At 40.8% G+C, this 21331-nt stretch overlaps 1 protein-coding gene across 2 annotated transcripts; it reads right to left on the bottom strand.

The window, feature by feature from the left end:
- Positions 1 to 52: 52 nt before the first annotated feature.
- Positions 53 to 14034, bottom strand: PLIN2 (perilipin 2). 2 transcript variants are annotated; one of them, XM_042012774.1, is made up of 9 exons: positions 13920 to 14033; positions 11782 to 11838; positions 11506 to 11701; positions 10773 to 10855; positions 9981 to 10266; positions 9471 to 9655; positions 8594 to 8728; positions 7638 to 7928; positions 53 to 1302 (listed from the first exon to the last, which is right to left on the bottom strand). In XM_042012774.1, exons 2-9 carry the CDS (start codon positions 11809 to 11811, stop codon positions 1168 to 1170), a joined length of 1341 nt encoding a protein of 446 aa, XP_041868708.1. In that variant the 5' UTR covers positions 11812 to 11838; positions 13920 to 14033; the 3' UTR covers positions 53 to 1167. The 2 variants fall into 2 exon arrangements, with proteins under 2 accessions (XP_041868708.1, XP_041868709.1); XM_042012775.1 differs by lacking the exon at positions 53 to 1302 and having other exon boundaries at positions 6611 to 7928; positions 13920 to 14034.
- Positions 14035 to 21331: the final 7297 nt, after the last annotated feature.

Genomic DNA, 21331 nt, shown 5'->3' with positions numbered 1-21331 from the left:
CCAAACCAAAAAACAAACCAAAAAAGAAAAATTTGCACCGGTAAGCAGGCTGTGCGGTTCAAACTTTTATTCCAAGGCATTTCAGTGACCAGACTTCCAGGCCCTCCCAGCGGCAGGTGTCCCAGGATGAGGGCGGCCGGGGCAGAGCGCTGTGCCGCCGCTCCCCGTGACCCCGCTGCAGGCACACCGACGACACGGAGACGTCTCTGCGACAGCAGCTCAGCCTGGCCCTCGGAAAGAAATGTTAACAAACCCGCCTCCAGTTCTGTTCCCACTCTCTCCAACTCCTAGAGAAGTTACTGTGTGTGAGCAAATGTGGACTCAGCAGCCCTTAGCAAATAACTGATTAAGATTTTATTTAAACATTTTTTTTAAATCACTGTCACCACAACTGTCCTTACATTCAATCACCTCTTTTTTTATCAAATTTTCTTTTGTCCGAAGTTTATACTCTCTATTTTTCCTTTCTTTTTACAGTCTCTTCCCCTTTCTTTTTTAAATGCTTCCTTATTCCCAGAACACTTTAATATTGTAGCATTTACCTCCTTTTAGTCTCAGGCGCCACAATTGATAGCATAGCGTCGGCCAAAATATTTGCACACAGAAGGCATGTGGAGAGAAAGGAAGTCCTTTTGTGCATAAAACACTCTTGCCAAAGGAAAGCTCTAAGCGTCTAAGCTCTGTAGGTGCAGAGCCTAACAAAAGAACCTGAGGAAATCTGAGATAGACAAAGTCTCTTAGCCCTCCCAGCAGCAAAGAGGTAGATGCAGCACTGCTTTTCATGTAGACTGAAAGGGGAAATTTTGTGGGCAAATCCTCATCAACTCCTTTTGTTGGCAGCCCTTTATGCAAAGCACTGGGGTGTTCTCATGGCTGCTACCCCAGGAGAACAAATAATCGACAAAGATTAGATTAATTGGATACACTGGTTAGGCTATACCTGGCTTGTAGAATGGGAGCTTGACACCCATGCTAACCGATTAATGTAGCGTGCATTCCTTACATTGAAAAACCCAGATTTTTGATGCAGCTAAGTGAAACAGTACTCCTTTTAAAAAAAAAATATCCCCATAATCCCTAAGCTAGGCAGGTTCATCTTTAAAAAGGAGAAATCTAAATTAAACATGGCAAAGGTACATTGTATCAAAAAGACATTTTTATGCTTCTCTATTCAGCTCTTTGCCCTGTAGTGTAAGGGCCATTTGTGCGTGAAAAGTCCTGTTGATCCTCTTCATCCAAATCCAAAATGTCTGGAACATCATCTGACTCTGAAGACAGGTCTGTAATAGTGAAATCTGGAACCTGTGTAGGAATGAAATTTCAATCAATTTAAAAGTAAAACTGAACAAATTTGTCCAGTACTCCTTCACTGAGGACACAGAGATGCTCAGCACCTCTAGAAATCAGACCCAGCATCCTGGTTACAGAGTGAAATCTGCTCAGACATATAGGAAACACGAAGCATTAAGACAGACCAAATACTACACACGATGGAAATCACTTGCTTAGAAGGCAGGATTTTATAGCAGAGGTCAAAAAGAGCTGAACTTAATAGACAATTTAGTGAAACTGGTGACTGGAAAATAAAGAATGGAGGTTTGTAAACTAATTTTGCCTTTCTTCTTTTCACAAAAGCAATGGCCTGTACAAAGTAATCTGTCCTTAGGAGATTGGTATGGATTGCTGTGTTGCTCTGCCTGCCTACAGCATCAAACCTTTCCTGAGGAAACAAATACCTGGAACTGTCATTTCACTTTGGCCTTTGTTTTAACTGCATGTATAGCATTCTGCACTGCAAAGCAGCACAAGGCTTCAGGAATTGCCAGAGAGACATCAGTGGATACATGGATGTTACAGACTTCTAAAAATGTTGGCTAAGACACTTACGAGCTTAAGTCCCAACCCTTAAGTCCCCTTAGTAGGACTTAGATTACTTAGGTAGGCAATTCTGAAAAATGGGATATCGTTAGGCAATTTGCTCATAACCAAAAGTTTTTTGTTACAAGTGAAAAATACATCTGTAGTTTGATTTATGGTTAACGTTGGTGATGTGACATACTTGGAGCCAGACACAATATCAGCAAATAACTACTGCTGCATTTTTACAGGACTTTGGTTGTACATGTTCAAAGCAACAGCAAATTGTAGGCATTTCTGTAACTTAAGCTCAGCACGGACTGAGCTTAATTTTTAATCCATTCCCTAACTGCAAAACACCTTATGACTTACTTTAATGAAAGACAGTAGGAAGGAAAACCTATGCTTTGCCTGCTATGAAGACATGTAAGAAGGGCGGACAATATACCAAATAAACAGACTACTGCTTCAGCTACCAGGTTGTACACAGCATGGAAGCACTGCATGTTAATTTAGTTTCCTCCAAAGTAGGTAGTCATTGGACACTGGGGAACTTTGAGATACTAATTATTAATTAAAACTGATCTTTAGAAGAACTTAAGCAGCATGTGACTAACTAGGCACTACTGCGAATACCATGAAATGCATGGACCACTTTGAGAACTTAAGCTTGATCAAAATAAGATCAGTAATTTTTGTTTCCCAAAAAACCAAAAGGCACTAGGAATGCGGGAAACACATCTTTCTACCAGCAACAATTATCTTGCATCTTTCTGCTTATGGCAGTTTTCCTAAAACTCTCACTACTGCACTTAGAGAAAGCAACAAGTTTTCCCATTATCAGCACATAATCCTGTATTTCATACTGCAGTACAAATATAGGTATCCTAACACGACTAAGTAGTCCATATGCAGTTTTTAAGAATGTGCCCAAATGGATGGTTAAAATTTATTTGCACTGACCAGGACACAACCACGTTCAGTAAGTGTGTCTCACCAGAGACAATTTTCTCTATCATATGTTTAAGAGGCTTTTATTAGTCTTATCTGTTTTGTTCTTAGTGACACCAGAGTAATTGCTCAAAATATAAGTTTCTGTTTTCTTCATCTCCCTAATGCATGCAGTAGAAGAATCTAACTCCTTTAACGTAAGATTTTGCTAGCCATGAAAAACTTCAAATTGGAGTGTATCTCAGCATGAGTAAAACAGACTGGATGTCAGAATGAATCACCGTGGTAAATTGTATTAGAATCACATATTCTGACATTTGCACCAGTCTAAAACAATGCAAAGCCCTTGGTATTATGGGACTGCTTACGTACAGGACCTTTGCTTCCACATCACTTTTCACAGTTGATGCATTGCTTTGTTTCAACTTCCTATCAGTTCTTGCAATAAAAGAGTAGGGCCAGATATAACTCTTCTTCATACAATTTCTCTGTATGATTCAGTAAATCAGTTACGAAGATATAATACTTGCAACATCCGTACATAGAATGGTGAAAATAAATACTTTGGCACTTTGCTGGCTTCATATACAAATGTTAATGTCAATACCAACAACTTTAATCCATTTTTTTCTTGCTAAGTTTTTAGAACTCAGCCCCTAGAATTTTGACACAACGTTCTCGTTTTCTGAACTTTCAGAACAAGCGCTTATTTCTAGTCATCAGGGACTGTATTATCTAAAAGAAATACAATTGCCATGAATTGGCAATAAATGAAATTAATTTAACAAAACACTGTGCACAATACCTCCAGCAAGATGCTGCATGTAAGACTCTCTGATCACGCAAATTACTAACCAATCATGCTTAAAAATAAGTTTGGTTCTGTTTCCTCTTTTTAATTAGATGGTTTAAAAAAAGTTTTTTGGTGGTATTTACTGCTTTTTTTAAATAATGAGAAATAACTCATCAGTTGTTCCCAAATCCTTTCACCTATTTTACTAGCTATAAAATATTACCCTAAGTTGAATTCTGGAAAAGATTATTGCAAAAATATTAATCTTGAATATTGAATATAATTTTGAATTTCAAAAGCTTTACACCTTTCTTTAGATTGAGGCAAACTAGCTACAACTCCAGTCCTTATACAAATCTTGTAATTTGGCTTTGACCAATGCTATAAATATGTTTGCAAAACTTGCATACCATATGGAGCTATTTACAAATGCTTATATTGAAAGCTTTCGTAAAAAACGATTATCAGCAATGATACAATAATAGTTCTCTGTTAAATACACCTGGGAAGAGGATGTGTCAATTAGAATGAAAAATTTTTGCATGATCTCTAAAAGAGAAAAAGTAATTTTCTGAATTCTAAATAAACCCTAAATAACCTTACAAGTGATGATTATGTTAGTATTCTAACCTTTACCATACCAGGTTTTGTGTGACTATGCAGCCTTTGACATTCTCCCATTTCATCTAGTTTACCTGCCTTGCTGAAAATAGTTGAATCTACTTCCTATAATTTTCAACACATCTGCTCTTGCCTTTTTTAAAAAGTTCCAGAGAAACCTCACAGCTTTCTAGCCCAAGCTATATCCCTCAAACATGATTTTGGACTAAGAGGAAACAAGCTTCCATGCAGTGCAGCTGAGCTCTTTAATAAATGCAATTAACAGGTAAGATGGCAGTATCTCAGGTTTCCCTTCTTTTTTTGTGAGGAAGCACCTCAGCTTCAGTCAAAAACAAGTGGCAAAAAACCAAGGCTTTGGAAGGCATCATTCTTGCCTCCAGTGGACATATTAATAGTCACTCTCTCTAGCTGCAGTAGAAAAAAATACCAAGTTCTGTCTGTACAGCTGCAGTTAAGACTGGAGTGTGGGAATATGCTATGTTAAATTACCTGCAATAAGATGCTAAATTACCATGCAAGTACAGTTGCAAATCAGTTTAAACATTCAGTGCTCTCCTTATTAGCAGAGTCTAATAATACTAATCAGAGAATTATATTCTATGTAATAAATCAGGAACATAACAATTTGCTGTTATTCAGCCCTCTCCTCCACTGCCAAAGGGTTCCTAATTCTGATTGATGGGGGGGTGGGGGAGGGGGAATTGGGGGGTTGTGTGCGTGTGGATAGAAACTTAAAAACTTGGAGGGTGGGCAGCATCCAACAAAACAAGTATCTATCACAACAGCATGACACAGGAGCCCAAGCATTAGGAAGGCATTTAACCAGGCCTTGTTCTGCTTGCAGTCACCAGATATAGGTCAACTGTCCGAAGTCCAAGTAACTTTTCAACAGAAGCCACCCAACAGTGCATGGTAAGGGAGAAGGGCTTTGAAGGTCAAGGCTGGTAACAAGTTTTCCTTGCTTTCTACTTCAGCTGCTTGCTGAGGTTTAGTAAAGCTGGACAGCCATGCAAGGGTAAAACCAGTAACACAAGACAGAACAGACACAATGTACTGCTCCTGCACTGATACCAGATGATGCTGCTTATTTCTCAGTCCTTAAAAGACATTGTAAAGTTCAAATATCTTATTTGATTGATCACCTCAGGATGCAGTCCCAGAGCAGTTAGACTTTAAAACACACCTAGAAAAATGGGAATTCCCTTCTTTGAACAGCCCAGTGCCCCCACACCTAATTAGTTCCATTTGGTTCCTGAGCACATCTGCAACAGTGGATGCACTCTACAAGCATTATTGTGAATGGAGATAAAAAGGATATTCTTGCTGGACCTTGCAATAGTTAAACTAAATGCAAAAAGAAATTAATTCCTGGAAGCACTCTGTCTCCCTAAGTCTTAACTCAGGCTCTGGCTGAAAAGGAGTCTCACCACCTCATGTTAATTTCATATTAAACACCTCCCTTATAGAAAGTGAGTATTTAAAGCTGGGAGTTACAGAATCTTTATCTGTAATCCTGTTTTGTTATAGTTGTATTTAATACTGTGCTTAAAACAGTCTTCCTCACACTTCTAGGCCAACCCTGACCTAACAGCTATCCCTCTCACATTAGAAGGCTGGACATGTAATTTGCTTTAGTGCCTACATCATGCCAGGTGGAGGTATTGTTCCATGTAGCAATGTGTCACTATTTGATAAGCTTTCTTTGAACTGCATTTGGCGACCTCTTTGAAAATGGTGGCTGGCATTGCTACACTAGATGATTGCAACCCAAAGTTGTATAGGGCATGCATCAGAAAAAAAGATACAACTTACCTGGACAGCTCTAAACCAAGAAAGCTTATTTCTTAGTGACTAATTCTTTTCCAGTGGAGGGGTTCACAGGATTTACTGAGAACAACTCCACCCAAGTAGTTGAGTGTTAATGTACATTTGTCACTCAAGTTCAAGAGGATAAATAAAGTTAAGTTAAAACTGGTGATGCAGCTGAGAAGTAAATACTGTTTATAGGGAGTCAGAAGACAAAGCAGGTAGATGGCCATGTCATGGACACACAACACCTACTGTGAAAGGAGGAGAGGGTTCTTTTGTCCATATCCATCTCTTTTCAATATTAGAGCATCCAGCAGCTCACAGCTTAGGTCATCTTTAAAGGTGACAACAGCAAGGATCAACAAAAGCAGCAGTAAAGCTAAGACTCAGTGGATGGATACACAGAAATTCAAAAGGAAGGAAATGCTGCAGCAGTATCTTATCTATCTATCAATACATACACAAACATTTTCAGTGCACATCTACTTCATTTGCATGTCAAGCTTGCTTTCTGCTGGACCCAGTCTGAGGGAGTCACAGAAGAGCAAGTTAGATTGTTTTAAAACAAAGGAGACAGGCTTTGGCTACTAAAGCATTTATTACTAATATACAAAAATGAGTTACAAAATGATGGCTACAAAAACACACACACACAACAGCAGGCACCTGGGTACAAACAGCATGAATCTTGCCTTTATACTGCATATGAAAAAATCTGTTGATAATTATTTGGTCAGTCACTGGAACAGTGTTCGTGGAGCATCTAGATGATGCTCTTAGTCATATGGTTGAGTTTTTAGGTACTCCTGCAAGCAGCAGGAGTCGAACTTGATGATGCTTATGGGTCCGTTCCAGCTTGAGATACTCTATGATTCTGTGGTCAAGTTACTGTGTTATACAATAGTTAAGTTCATACAGTTAATGTTAACACTGTCACAGCATTTAACTCCTGCTGACTCATTCAGAAACCCCACTTTCAGCTTTGGCATTCTGCACTCACAGAACTTTTGTCATGAATTGTGTAGCAATAGAATCTGATAGTCAGATTCGTAATTATCAAATGTGTGATCTGCAGCAAACATAGCATTTAAGTGTACATAGCTAGACTGTACAGCTTTTTAATGCATTTCATAGTATGTAAGGCCTTTACATCATTCTGGTAAAGATTAAGCAACAAATCAAAGGTGGGTTTCATTTAGACTAGTGGTATTAATACCACTGAAGCATTGTGAGGTGCTTGACAGACAAACAGGGCATCTTGACAACTGTAAGCTGCCAATACTCAGGCACTTGAGTCTAATTGGAATTTTTAAGAGTGGCTTAACTACACAGGACAATACAGCCCATGTGTAACAGTGTCCAGGCCTGTAGATTCCCCTATTCCTGTATTTATGGATTTTTCACCAAAAAATTGTGAAAATGGGTATTTTTGAAAGCGGCACGTAGTAAGGCCACTTGTTTGGTCAGTCAGCAGAGTACATGCATGCTATGCAGTTTATTCAGTAGTGTGTTCAGGCTGTTTGTCTTTCTGGCTGGGACTTTCCTCCCCTTCACCTTTGCTTTCAGCATGCTGAATGCCAGGCAGTTGTAGGTAAAAGGGACCTACCAGCCAGTTGAGCGGTGTGTTGTTAACAAGATAATCCATCACATCATCCAGAGACTCCTTCATTTTCTTCAGCTGTCCTTTGCTAGCTGCAATAAAGCTGTCTGATAATTCTTGGAAGGAGGATGCTGACCGAAAGCTCTGGTAGACATCACCTGCCACTGACCCAACACTGTAAACCTGATCCTGCACATTCTGTGGCAGCCCCTGTAGGCTTGAGACCAGTGTGAGGCAGGTGGTCTGAAGCTGCTGAGTGAGGCTCCGTGCAATAGCTAGAGTTCTTGACTCAATGTGCTAGAACAAAGAAACATAATGGCACATTAGTATCTTTTTATGACTGCAGCAGCTTTATGTTGTTCAAGATACATAAAGAAGCAAAGTAAGGGGGATGTGAGTGAAACAAAGCTATAGCAGATAATAAACCAAGTTTTAAGTCAAAGTCATAAAAGTACTTGATATTTCTTCAACACTCAAGTACTTTGTGAAAAGAAACATTGATAGCTTCTACCGAGTAACAGTCAAGCAGATTCTTGCTTCAGCTCTGGGTAACAAGTCACAGCAGGTAAGTACATTCTAATCAACTAACCATTCCCAAAAGCTACATGTAGGAGGCAGCGAGTCTTGTGACTAAGACTGCTGACAAATCATTACTTCTGGTCTGGACACATCAGATAAATGGTTTCTAGCTAACCTACATACAGATATCCCAACACAGGTTCACATGCTAAACAAGATGAGCATTCTCAAGAGACCACAATGGGTCTTTGAAGAGTGTTTGCAGGAAATAGGCTCATTTAAGAGTTCAGGTCCCCTACTTTTCAGAAGCCAGCTGCCCTGACCTTCAGCATCCAGATTCCACATTTGCACATAAGCTTGTCTGTTGCATACTTCAGGGACTGTTAGTTTGCCATTACCTTGATGGGATACAATCCATTTATTTTTGGTGTACATCTACTTACCTCAGCACTACGCAGATCATCACCATCATTTTGGCCTGTATTTTTCTTCCATTCTACCCAGGATTGATAAAGCTTTTCCTGAGCACCAAGAAGCTTCTTATTGGCACTATTCACATTCTTTCTGGCATACTCGATCTGAAATACAGCCAAATAAGGAAGTAGAGCCAAGAGTCCCAACACTTTCTTAGGGCTACTCTACCTTGACTGTTTCATAACCTCCTTTTAACATACTTCATTAATTCAGTATAAACAACTTTGGGGAGTATAAGAGTGTGTTTAGTCTCTTCAAAGAATTGAAAACTGGAAGCAGTTTTAAGATGTTATGTAGTGTTCCCCTCTGCCTCAACTATTTCCCCCTCCCCCACTGGCATCCTACAGGAGGAACTGAAAGTGTATAGAAGGCCATGACTCTATGTGCAGTCTGTCATGCACATAAAAGTATGTTGCTAGGATAAGACTGTTGAAGTACCAGAAATGCTCAGAGATAGAAGCAGCAAGAGAGCAAAACCCAAAAGAATTTGAAATTTTACTAATAAAAAGGACTTAAAGGACTGATGTGTTTCTAAATTGCATGACACTTTCTTCACTGAGTGTAGAATGTGTCAAAACCAGCACTACAAAACAGGAATAAATACGTCACTTCTGTTTCTGAAGTGCTTGCAGTTACAAGCAATTGCTCATTAGTTCAGAGCTTAGCCTGATTTAGAACTCTCCTGAATTGTGATGAAAATCTCTTAACAGCAAATGCTTTGTATTTAAAATATGCATTTAGTCAGAGAGCAATCACAGTTTTCCTGTGACTCTTCTGGCTGTTTTCTTCACTCTAAAACAATGCCAACACATGCTTTTTATATATCAAGTGAAAGCTTAAACTTACCAGACTAACAGTGCAGTGGAGCTGAGAGATTGTCTCCTGGCTTTTCTGTTTAGCATCTCTAACTTTGTTTAAGGCTTGTTGGTAGGCACGTGTGCGGACCTTCGAAGACAGGGATCCTAGTCTAACATAGTAGCTTGGCTTTTGGACTCCAACTTCAAAACCTTCAATGTTTGCAGCTTCCCTCTCTAGGTATTTAGAAAGGAAGCAAATTGATCACTGGAGGAAAACTTAAGAGGTCTGAGACAATTCTATCTGCCTAGTAACAGCTGAATACTAGGCTTGCTGAGTAGTCCTTTAGCACCATGGGTAGGCTGATAGACCACTTTACAGAGAAATCCTTACTTTCATTCTGCTTCCTTGTGAAGACGCTGCTATTACAACCAGCAAGGCAAAAGGCAGTTTGGAAAGCACATGCCCCCTTCCCCACTATGAGTAAGCAATAAATGGATGATTGCTTGCTTCTCTCCAATATAAGCATTCCAACAAAATCAAACCTTGAATTGGTCTTACCTAGTTCTGCTTCTGTAAGTGGGAGATACTGGTCTACAAGGGTCTCGGATTTCGTGAGAGCACTGTCCACTCCACTGCTCACCATCTGCACCACACGACTTCCCAGGACAGTGTTAATGCTGCCATTGACAACTGACTTGGTCATTTCTACGCTGTCTTGCACTGCTTCTTTAGTCTTGCCCACAACTCCAGTGATCGTGTGAGCAACAGTTTCCTTGGCACCAGTCACAGTGGTTGTTACAGCTTCTCTGGCTCCAACAACTGCATCCTTGGCATTGGCAACAACCTGCCATAAGACATACATGGATTTACTAAAAATATTAACTAGTGAGAGCTACATAATCCAGGAAATAATAAATTTCTGCTAAAGTTCGTATGAGATTGGTTATCTAGGAGAAATTTTGCTCTGAAAAAATATGCACAAGAGGAAAAAAAAGACTATGACTGCTATGTAGCCTTCAACTCAAAAAACTTCAGTGAATGTAATCCAGGCACTTCACACTGACCAGGAAAGAGACAAAGACTCAAGTTTTAAAAGACACCCACCAGTGAACTGCACTCATAGAAAGATGTTGGTCAAGTGGTGGGCAATTTAAAATAATAATTAAAAAAAGCTTAATGGTCTCCCAAAGGCAACAAACAGTTCCACAGATACACCTTTGACTTTCTCATTGCTTCCAAGCTATCCTTCAGGCCCAGGTTTTTGAAATCTGCCTCTCCGGGGTTTTAGTGATAATAGAAAAGAAGAGTGTATGGCTCTTCTGCTTAGCATACATAAATGCATAAACTTACCTTGTCAGTGGGTTGATTCAGTATAGGCAGTCTCTCTTCAATTTTGTCTAGACCTATACAAGCATAGTTGTTGGCAACTACAACTATAAAAGAAATTACAAGAGTTGGTTTTAATTACTTTTTTCCCCAAGTAAAACAACTCAAACTGAAAATTCCTCTAGAAAAAGAACTCATGCAACACCCTTAAAGTAGTTTCCTTCTCTTCTCAGTGAGATTTGAGGCAGCAAAGCCAAAGAACAAGGCAGATTTACAGTGCCAGAAAAAAAATCCTCACTTTTAGGCAGAGAAAATTCATTTGATAATTTACAAGCAACTGGTAGAAAACACCTGGCCCTCTGTCATTCTTTGAAACCAGGTTTCAGGTTACAACAGCCTTGTGACACAGCTTCCAAATTTAACCAGTTCTCAGTGCAAGAAAATACAACAGTAGCATTTGAAACCAGGTGAAAGGTGAGGAGGATGTTGAGCAAGAGATTGTGTAATCATCTCACATATCAAGTCATCAATCAATTTAGTATTATGAAAGCCAGAATCTGCTTTCACTCTGGATTTTTTTTTTTTTTTTAAGTCTTATCAATCTGTAATCAGTTATGCAACAAGCCAGGCAACAGGTTCAGTCAGCAACCCAAAACAGCATTCCAGACCAGCATGACCATGTTAAACCACACGTGCATTTGGATATGTAAAACAATCAGTTGAACTAAAGCTATCAACAGCTTCATCTTTGCCTTACTTTGTGGTTCCAGCTTCTGAATGATGGGCATAGCACTTGTCATGGCTACCGATGTAATTGTCTTCACTCCTTTCTCTGCTATCTCACATACTGACTTCAGATAAGGATGGTTATCCTTTGTGGTGATGTAAGCTGTGGATACCATATCATAGGTGGAGCTCACCAAAGGAAGGTTGGCAACTCTCGATACAATGTTCTGTTTAAAAGAGAAAGGCGTTAGTTGACTCCTATTTTTCTGATATAGATAAAGAAATTATGGGATTAACTCAGACATACCTGCTGTGGATCAGTTGCTGCCAATGCCATTTTTTCAGGTCTTGAATCTTACACAGCCTGTGAAAGAAGCATATCTGAGTTATGGCATCATATCTGCTTCATCTAAGCACCAAACTTTGAAACCAACAATCTTCTTGTGATCCACCCCACTTAATGGGATCAGGATATTCACATTCATGCATAAAAGAATTAGATTTTATTGTAACAATTTACAAACCAAAAACTTGGTTTAGGCAATGCAGGTACAGCACATGCATGAGACAGGCTTTACAGTAAAGCAGTTCATCGATGAATAACCAGATGGTGGAGTCATTTATTTTTCTAGAAGAGTTAAGACATACTTGGACTTATCTGTTGAGCCAGGACAAACAAAAGCCAGCCTGCAAGTCACTAAAAATCTAGTTTAAGATGTCCAAGCCAGACAAAGAACCCACCACCAATAGCTTTAATCAGATTAGATCTTCTAGGGAGCCCACCTAAGGCTCACTCTGTTCTGCTTGCTAAAAAGTTAGCATTCCTGTAACACAGAGAACATCGGATTTCCCCACTGCAGAAAATAAATCTCCTTTATGCTAACTTAGACTAAATTATTACACATTCCCCACTGAAACAAGTTGCAAAAACATTGGTCATTCAACAAATGTACAGTACTCAACATGCATTCCAACATGTATTCGAATGGAGAAAATACTAACAGCTCTCCCCACATGAAGCCTATAGAAGGAGCAGGGTATTGCAGTACCACATAAGGAGAACATACTGGAGCACACTGTCAGTCCTATGCACTGACTGAACTGACAGACTGAACTAAATCTGCAAGAAGCACTTTTTCCATTAATGGTTTCACATAACGCTTAAGTTCTAGAAGAATCTGCATAAATGAAGGCAACAAAAAGGTAAACTGAGTCTGTCATCAAAAGGATGGTGGTTTACAAGGCCTTCTGCTGGGTTTGTCAAAGAGCCAACAGCAGTTTTCTGTCTCATATGTATGACAGCAAAAAAGGAACGTGTTAATATTCCATCTGAGGCAAAGTAAAACTTTTTCCCATTACGTAACAGGGAACAAGAACAAAGGCATCTTGTTAGCATTTTGCAGGCATATTTGCACATATTAATATACACATGCCATAAAGTAATGCCTGTAATGAGATTAACCCCTGTACAGGGAGCACACAAGCAAGAAAAGTAACAGACAAGGGTTACAGCGGTAACAAGGAAGTTTTCCTTTCATTTAACAAGAATTTAAATACCCACAGGAACACACTATGTTTCTCGCACAGCGTCACAAGTCAGATCACTTGGAGTACTACTGAATTTCACTGTGAACTGAAAAGCATCCTACAGAACAGGAGAAGAGGCTAACGGCACAGAATCTGGCCGCTGAAGGAAGAAGGGCCATCACTTTAAGGATTATTCAATATTCGTAGTGTGTCTCATAAGATCCAGTCACACAGCCCATACATTTGAATTTTAGTCAATAAACCAGCGCAGCTAGCCTGTGAAGCTACTCCTGCTCTTAAAGACAAGGAAGATAACTAGAATCTTGCACGGTTTCAGAGACCGCTTGAATTGGTTCAGCCCTAGCAAAAGTCGGATCTTCTGGAGCGGGTGAGTGAGACGCCTGGAGTCCAAGTCCAAGCGTACTTCAGAGACAGCAAGAGATTCTGAAGAAGAAAGCACATAGGCTACGTCACAGACTTCATTCCTACTCTCCCCCTCGCTATGGAAAGAAGTGAAAGAAAGCAGCGCGATGAGCCACGCACAACAGCCGCGGCGCCCGTTCTGCCCCGCCGCGGTACCCAAGGCAGGAAGGTGCCCCGCTTTCCCAAGTGCCTCCACGGGCCGCTTCCGGGATGGGGCATTCTAACGCCGCTCCCGGGGGCCGACGAGGCTCTCGGGACTTTCTGGTCCCGGGAGAACCTCGGGCAGCCCACCGAAACACGGCGGGCGGCAGGGCCCGCGGGGCCGGGGGCAGCGGGGGCGGCCCGGCGGTCAGTGCCGCACACCGGGCCGCAGCCCCCGCCCGCTTCGCCGCCGGACTCCACCATATTGCGGAGTCAGCCCCGCAGGGCGGGCAGGCGCCCGGCCCTCCCGCGGCGCCGAGGGCCGCGCCGGGGCACTGGGCCGGCCGTACTCACCTGGGAGGAGGAACCGGAGCCGCCGCCGACTGGAGCAGGGGCAGGGTCGCGGGCACGGGCGCCGCCGCCGCTGAGTGGGGAGCGCCGGCCTCGCCCCGCTATTTATGGGGCGTCACCGCCACCGCGCGTCACCGCCGCCGCGGGGCGGGGCCGGACACGTACTGACCCCAGCGGCGGTCAGCGGGAGGGCAGAGCCCTGCTCGTGGACGTCTGAGGGAAGGGCGGTCGTGTGCAACTGGTCTTGCGGAAGGCCGGTTCACTAAGGCACAGAATATGCTGAGTTGGAAGGGACGCACAAGGATCATCGAGTCCAATTCCTGGCCCTTCACAGCACCATCCCCAAGAGTCACACCGTGTGCTTGAGAGCGATGTCCAAATGCTTCTTGAACTCTTGTCAGGCTGGTGCTGTGATCACTTTCCTGGGGAGCCTGTTTCAGTGTCCAGCCACCCTCGGGGTGAAGAACCTTTGCCTGATATCCAACCTAAACTTCCCCTGACCGCAGAGCAGAAAAAATGGAACAAACCAGAATTTTTCACTTCTTTGAACAGATTTATTACGCCTCTGCTAGCATGCATACCAAACGTTTATAGGCACTCCACTCTTCGTTACATTGCGGTCATCTGAGAGCTCTCTGTTTCTTTTCCCAGTCGTGGCTTCTCAAGCGTAAACCACTCAGCATACCCACGGCTACCACAAAATTAATTAACCCCCTTTGTCAGTGGCATCTCTGCTGGGAATTCTGGACTGTTGCAGGGATTTATTTACTAGTAAGTAGCACCATTATTTGTAGTACAGAAACACCTGAGACTCACATAGCCCAGTGACATACTCTGCCACAATGCAGTAACTAGAGACATTGTCAACCCTTTGACAGTCCTTGGCGGGCTAAGAATGTAGATTATGGTCATGTTTTTCTTCACAACTAGGTGCCCTTCTGTATTTTATAAACTTGGAGAGGCTTATCTGAAGTTTAGAAAATCTAGAAACTCGCCTCTTGAGAACATTGCCTTGGTTACAGGGGCAGTCAGATGGGGAGAAGGCAGGGGGAGGGAGAGGATGACATGGCATCCATTGAATGGACCAAATTCCTCAAATATCATTAAACAGAGAAAGCAGCGGTGTGGTCTCTGTCAAGGCTAAAGAAGAGGAAGGCAGGACAGCATCAAGAAAAGCAGTAGTAACAGTAGTAACTATGGTAGACAGTAATAACAAAAGCATGACACACCAGCCATTGCTAAAAGAGGTGGGCAGTAATAGTATACCCTACCCTTCCTCGAGGTAAGGACAACGTTTAAAGTCACTTAATGCATCTAATGAAAGAAGTTTCATTCTTTCAAGAAGTAGCACAGTAACACATCAGCACATTCACCCATCTAAGTCCATTTAAACATTTTAGCATGTAAGTCCACCTACCTATCCTTAACTGCACAAAAAAAAATTAAAGATATGAGATAATGGATCAGACAATAAACATACCTATCCTTTGGTGCATCTCTTTTAAGCTCATTATAATAGCCTTCATGATACAGAACACCTCAGGTTTCAGCCTCCTAGCCCTGTAACACAGCTCTGACAGAGATAGCAGCAATAGATAACATGGGTCCTTCATCTTTCCTTACGATCTTAGTACAGCCAAGTGGAGGAGCTGCTGGAACATCAACCCCTGGGCCCTGCAGGGCTCAGGGGAGCCAGAGAGCGACTCTGCTGTGGCATCACTGGGGCAGTGGCTGGCAGCCCTGGCAAGCTGAAATGGCAGGATGTGGAAGACTCTAGGGAAGGCTGGGCAGGGACAGTAAGCCCTGTCCATGCCATCAAGGCCCTGACCAACCATTTCAGCTGGTGACAGGTACTTCCACTTGTGAGACCAGGATATCAGCTGTTCCCTAACAAGGTGACAGAAAGGGCAAAGGGGAGAGCAGTGCTAAGTCCTAAGGGACCTGAGTAGTCTGCTAATATTCCTTTAGGAACAGGTGTAGTCTAATATGCAGATTTAAGGCTGACTGACAGCTAGAGTGCTAGTGTACTAACCTGATCTGACACAGGGACCTTCACCTGGCCTCACAGCTGGAGGGATATCTTGGGAATTAAAAAAATGGGGGACTGAGAGACCTTCCAAGAGATTGAAGCTACTTTTATTTAAAAGTAGTCATGCTTGCATGTTGAGATAGCTAACCATAGCCTTTTCTCTGTCTTTAGGATGACTGTTCAAATGCTGAAGTGGGGTCATACTCCTAACCATGTTATGAGAAACTATCCATGCCCTTGTCCTGCAAACAGAGAGCAGACAAGGGTGGCCCTTTGGAGTTGTTTACAAATTATGTGCAGTCACAGCCTTAGGAAGCTGGCAGGCTTTGAAGGACTGCCTCCAGCCACAGTTTGAGGCTCTCAGTAGGGAGCTAGAAGCACAAGAAAACTGACATGCTTTCTCTGTCTCAAGTCCTTGCCAGTAGCACCAGCACTGAAGTATTCCCAGCAGTCAGGATTGCCGTAGTGACACAGAGGAAAAGAAGATGCTTATAGCTGTGAAGGATGGATGGTTCAGGGTCCATAACATAAATGATCAATTCAATTCATTACACAGGTTCATCTGACCTCAAAGATGTCTAATATTCAAAGAACATTTTTCTTTTACGTGTGTATAGGTGTTGCTTTATCATGTGAGATGCAAGTGATTCTACTGAACTGGGAATCAACATCCTTGTGTTCGACACCCTGAGACTGTTAATTGTGAAATAACACATTTGTCAAAGGCTGTTTTCCCTCAGCTTTCTCACTGTTCCCCTTTCTTTCCAGTCTCACAGTAATTCATTTCTAATCTTTGTAATCCTGTCTTGCACCATTCTGTCTTTGAACTTGCAACTAACTTCTTATTCACTTAAACTGCTTATTTGCCTTACTCTTTGGGCAAATAAACATTAAGCCGTTTGTATGTTCCTGTATGAAAAGCTTTCCCCTTGTCTTGATTAATCAGGGCAATAGTTTTCCTGCTGTGACTCAGTTTTCCTGTCTCCAGAAGAGGATATCAGATTTGTGAGGCCTGATCCTCCTTTTGTGAGTCCACACTAATTGTACTTAGAAAGAATAGCTGCCTTATTCTGCTCTTCGAAAAGTAGAACACACCCACCTTTTGTTTCTGAGTAGTAACATGATCTGCAGGTTTTCTCTGTAACATACTCCCTTTTCTCTGGAATGTACTTATCTTTCAATGTGTCTTATCTTTTGTTAGCTTTCCAAAGATCATTTGCTCTTACCTCTTCAACTGTAACAGAGTTAACCTGACATCTGATTCAAAAGAGACTAACTGGGTCAAACTTAGTTCTCCTCAGAATACTTGAAAAAAGGCAAAAGCAAGCAACAGTATCATCAAATACAGGCAGACAGGTACGATAAACCCACCCCCACAACAGATGTGGCATGTTTAATTAAGACAGAAGAAGAAGGAATGGGACTAACTCATGCTGGCTTGATAGAGACAGGGAGTCAATTATACATATTTATATATTGTACAGGAATTTTTTTTCATTTGGCTGCTGTTTGTCTGTAACCCTGCCACATGTCCTCAAAAGGCTAGGCAGCAACTGTTCTGCTGGTAGTGTCATGCTGCACCTTCAGAAAGATAACAGCAGGCCTTCATGTCTCATGTGACATATAACTTACATCAGCCCACGCATACCCCTTTAGTTTTCATCCCTTACATAGTCAAACACACTAGATGAGGCCATAACAGAAGTTATCAATAAAGCAGTCTATTTTAAAAGACAAATTACTTCATAATAACTTACCATCAGAAAATGTCCAAAGTGTTTGGCAATTATCTATGTACCATCAGTTAAACAGTACACCAAGTATTGTATTTATGCTAACAAGATCCCATAATTGTTTAATTGTATTTCATTAACAGTCAGGACATGCAGCCATGTGAGGATTTTGTTGGTAGATACAAAACACACAGGACAAAAACATCCAGGCCCTGTTCTTGAACCAAGGAACACTTCTAGGACTATTAATATAATTAATAACTAATTAAAATATAAGTGTTAAAATATAGCTATTAAAACTCCAATGGCTCTACTATAAGACCTTCCCACCACAAAACCTGAGATACTTCACGTCATTCTCCACCTAAACAACATTCTTTTTTTATGTTTTAGCAACAAACCACTTATTAGCAACTAATTATTTCTTTTTCATCTGGATCTGAGAGTTTCCTTTTATAAGTTCCAAAAGGTTCCTTATTAGATGTTTGTTTATTCTTATATACTACATAGAAATCTGAGTGCACTACAAAACATCCAAGCTTTCTTTACTTACATTTCCCTTTACTTGATACAAAAAGAGAAAAGAGGGCCAGACAGACAGCTGTGGGAAATTATTTTGGCATTACTGACTTCATGGGTTCTATCCTGATTTAGCTGCAAAAGATCTTACTGCAAAAGCCTTTGGAGACAGAATCAAGTCTCAGATTTGACAGTGTGGGAGACATTCTTTTTTTGGAACCCAAAGAGGCTTCCACATTTGTGGAGGATACTCTTGATACTCTAAGTTTTCCACAAGCTCCTCACCTTAGTGGCTTTTTTTCTAGAACAAGGCTAAATGTGTTTCTCTTAGAAACATTTTAGAGTCCTGGGGTAGCACTGGAAATTGTCCTCTTGACAAGATAGTTGCTTTGAATATGTGCTACTGATACACAACTCATGCATGGAAATGTTCACAAACCCTGGTTAAGGTCCACTTGACTGTTTTGCCACAATCAATGGAAATTACTCATCTTTTATTGCAGTTCAGAGTTCACCAGTCTGCTAAATCAAATACTACTATTAAATCAGGCTATTAGATGCTTGCTTAATTGTACTGCGCAATGCATGCATAAGATGCCAGAATTATTCCATGTGTACACAAGATTATGTATTCTGGTCAGTGATGCAGGGGAACGAAAAGCAGCAGATCAAGGTTCAAAATCTGCCGGTAACATGGTCTCCCCTAGATTCCATACTTGCTAAACACAAAACTGGTGATCCAGAAGTTTTTATTGCTATGTTAGCATGTCATTCCTTTCAAATTCACCAGCTCCAGTAAGAAGCAGAGTTTAGGTATCTGATTTTATTAACAGGGGAGCATGGCTTCCAGTTAGACTGGAGCATAAGTCTGTGGAAACAGAGCTCATCAGTGTTGACCTATCCTAAGTTACAGTATTTATAACTAGTTACTTTGTTTCTCCATATCATCTCAAAAAATCTTTCACGGGGTTGCTGTTTACTTCTGTTTAGTTGCTTGTTTACTTCTGAATGCTATTCTTATATTCAGAAACAAAGCCACACACCCCAGTACTCAAAACCAGCAGTAAAGTCAACTTAATAAATCAATAATGTTAATGTAACTGGTTGCACATTCATATCCTACTATCCTTTATAATGTAGTAGTGTTTTCTTTCAAATTGGCAAGCCTGAGCAGGTAACTAACACGGCTTTGCACAAGGGCAAATTCTTCTCAGCTCTAACTGGAGTTTCTAGATACTCAGTGCCTCTGAAAGGCACGTCCAACTCAGACATTTAAGATCAGGCTGCCTTAGAAGCTGAGTTCTAGCTCTTTGTGCTTTAATTTTCCCAATTGTAAAATTAAAATGATGAGTTCACTTTGTTATTAACAAATAAATATGAGATGCTCAGTGACCTTCAGTTTTTGGGAGAGTTTTGATCTATAGTCCTAGATAGGTTTGGAACTAGATGATCTTTAAGGTCCCTTCTAACCCAAACTATCCTATGATTTTGTAATTATATGCTCTGAATCTAAACTAGCACTCTTACAGCTTTATCTTACAACAGGAGGGGAAAAGTTTTCTTAATCTGAGTAAGATAGTATTCTTCATCTGAACTAACTAACTAGAAGTCCTAATGAAAGAAAAATGTTTGTAGGTTTCATATCAGTAGGAGAGTGTAAGAAGCCTGGTAGCTAATCTGTAAATTTGTGTGAAACCTATACCTTCATTGACATTGTACATTCAGTAGGCAAATCTAAATTCTTTCCTTTTCTTTTTAAGAGAAGGTGGAAAAGGTTACTTTCCCAAGCTCTTGGTCTTCTTTTTGCTGTATGTCACTTCTTCCTTAGATTTATTGGCAAAGGACTTTCTGGGAGTGTTTCTTAATTTACTTTCAGCAAGATTAAATCTAGCTAAGCTCGCCTTGACAGGTTCAAGGCAGATAACAAGCAACTTGCATGAGGATGTAGGAGGATGTTTCTCAATGCTCTGTCCTCTGAAGTTCAAGGAAAATTAGTAAAACAGGCAGACGCTGAAGGTTGTTCTTTGCCAGCTTCTGTTTCCACTTAAAACAACAGAAGTACAGACATCAGCAAGTCCACAAAGGTCCAAACCTGCAATAGAAACTGAAATGGAGTCCAGAAGGAGAAGAAAAGCACTTATAACAGAATAAAAAAATAGTATCTCAATAGACTTAATTGAATTTCTGAAAGTGATAGAAGTTCAGTACTTAGACTTCATTTTGTTAAGTATATTCTGAAGGTTTAAAGAATCTAGTCTTCTTTCCCATGTGCCCACCATGGCAGGATTCCACCAGTCACGAGCCTTCAGAATTACTTTGGATAGCTCATCAACTACCCATCTTAATGTTGTATCAAGTTTGCAAATAATTAATGGATAATAATCTCTCATTTGTTGGAGAGGACCAACAACATTTGTTTCAGGGTACGATGAATCCTGTCAAAGTTCACTGAAGAGGAACTGGAAGGCATTTTAGTCAACAAAACCACTAAATTCTAATTTCTCTAAAGCTCTGGCAGGTTAAATGCAAAGACAGAAGGATACAAAGAAACGGAAAAGAAATTGCTACTTTAACATCTCCCAGGTGTCTCCTGTTCTAGATAGAGATGTCAACACCTTCTCAGATCTGCCAAAGTAGTCAATTGTGTAATACTCCCCAGCCCATGGACATCACATTAAACCTGGTTATTTCAGATAGCTTAAATAACATTTTTAACTCATCTCACATTGTCTCATATGGGTTAATGAATGAATAATTTACACAAGAAGCTTAACTTCCAGATCTGAAACTTGTGTAACTTAGTAGAGGATAACAATCTGTTCCATCAGCATTGGTGAACAAAAAGAAGCTGTATCTCCCCTGTACAATACTGTAATCATGCAGTAAAATCATCACAGAAGAGAACTTGGAAAAATTACATTCTCACCAAAGTATAATTTCATACATGAATAGTCTCCTAAGATTTAATTTTGAGACGGTGGGAATGAGGGCTTGGCACAGTACCCTAATACTCTCTTTGTAAAGCCCTGTTCCTGTAACCAAATGAACAATAGATATTGAGCCCACGAAAAACTCTGCAGTAAGACAGTGAAACCATGATCATAAGATGTTTCAGGACTAAGAGAAAGCCAACT

The sequence above is a fragment of the Corvus kubaryi genome, unplaced genomic scaffold (genome assembly GCF_017639235.1).
Source record: "Corvus kubaryi isolate FWS band 111438036 unplaced genomic scaffold, C.kubaryi_AGA036_p1.0 split1-37296, whole genome shotgun sequence".
Taxonomy (NCBI): Eukaryota; Metazoa; Chordata; class Aves; order Passeriformes; family Corvidae; genus Corvus; species Corvus kubaryi.
The sequence above is the reverse complement of the archived record's forward strand: the minus strand, read 5'-3'. Positions and strand labels throughout refer to the sequence as shown.

What these genes read in the sequence shown, in the direction of transcription:
- PLIN2 (XM_042012774.1), bottom strand. Translation starts at nt 11,811, where the DNA reads ATGGCATTGGCAGCAACTGATCCACAGCAG. An exon ending in TCCACTGCACTGTTAGTCTG is followed by an intron (nt 8,729 to 9,470) that starts GTAAGTTTAAGC and finishes GCTGTATTTCAG; the next exon opens with ATCGAGTATGCCAGAAAGAA. An exon ending in ATGATCTGCGTAGTGCTGAG is followed by an intron (nt 7,929 to 8,593) that starts GTAAGTAGATGT and finishes TCTTTGTTCTAG; the next exon opens with CACATTGAGTCAAGAACTCT.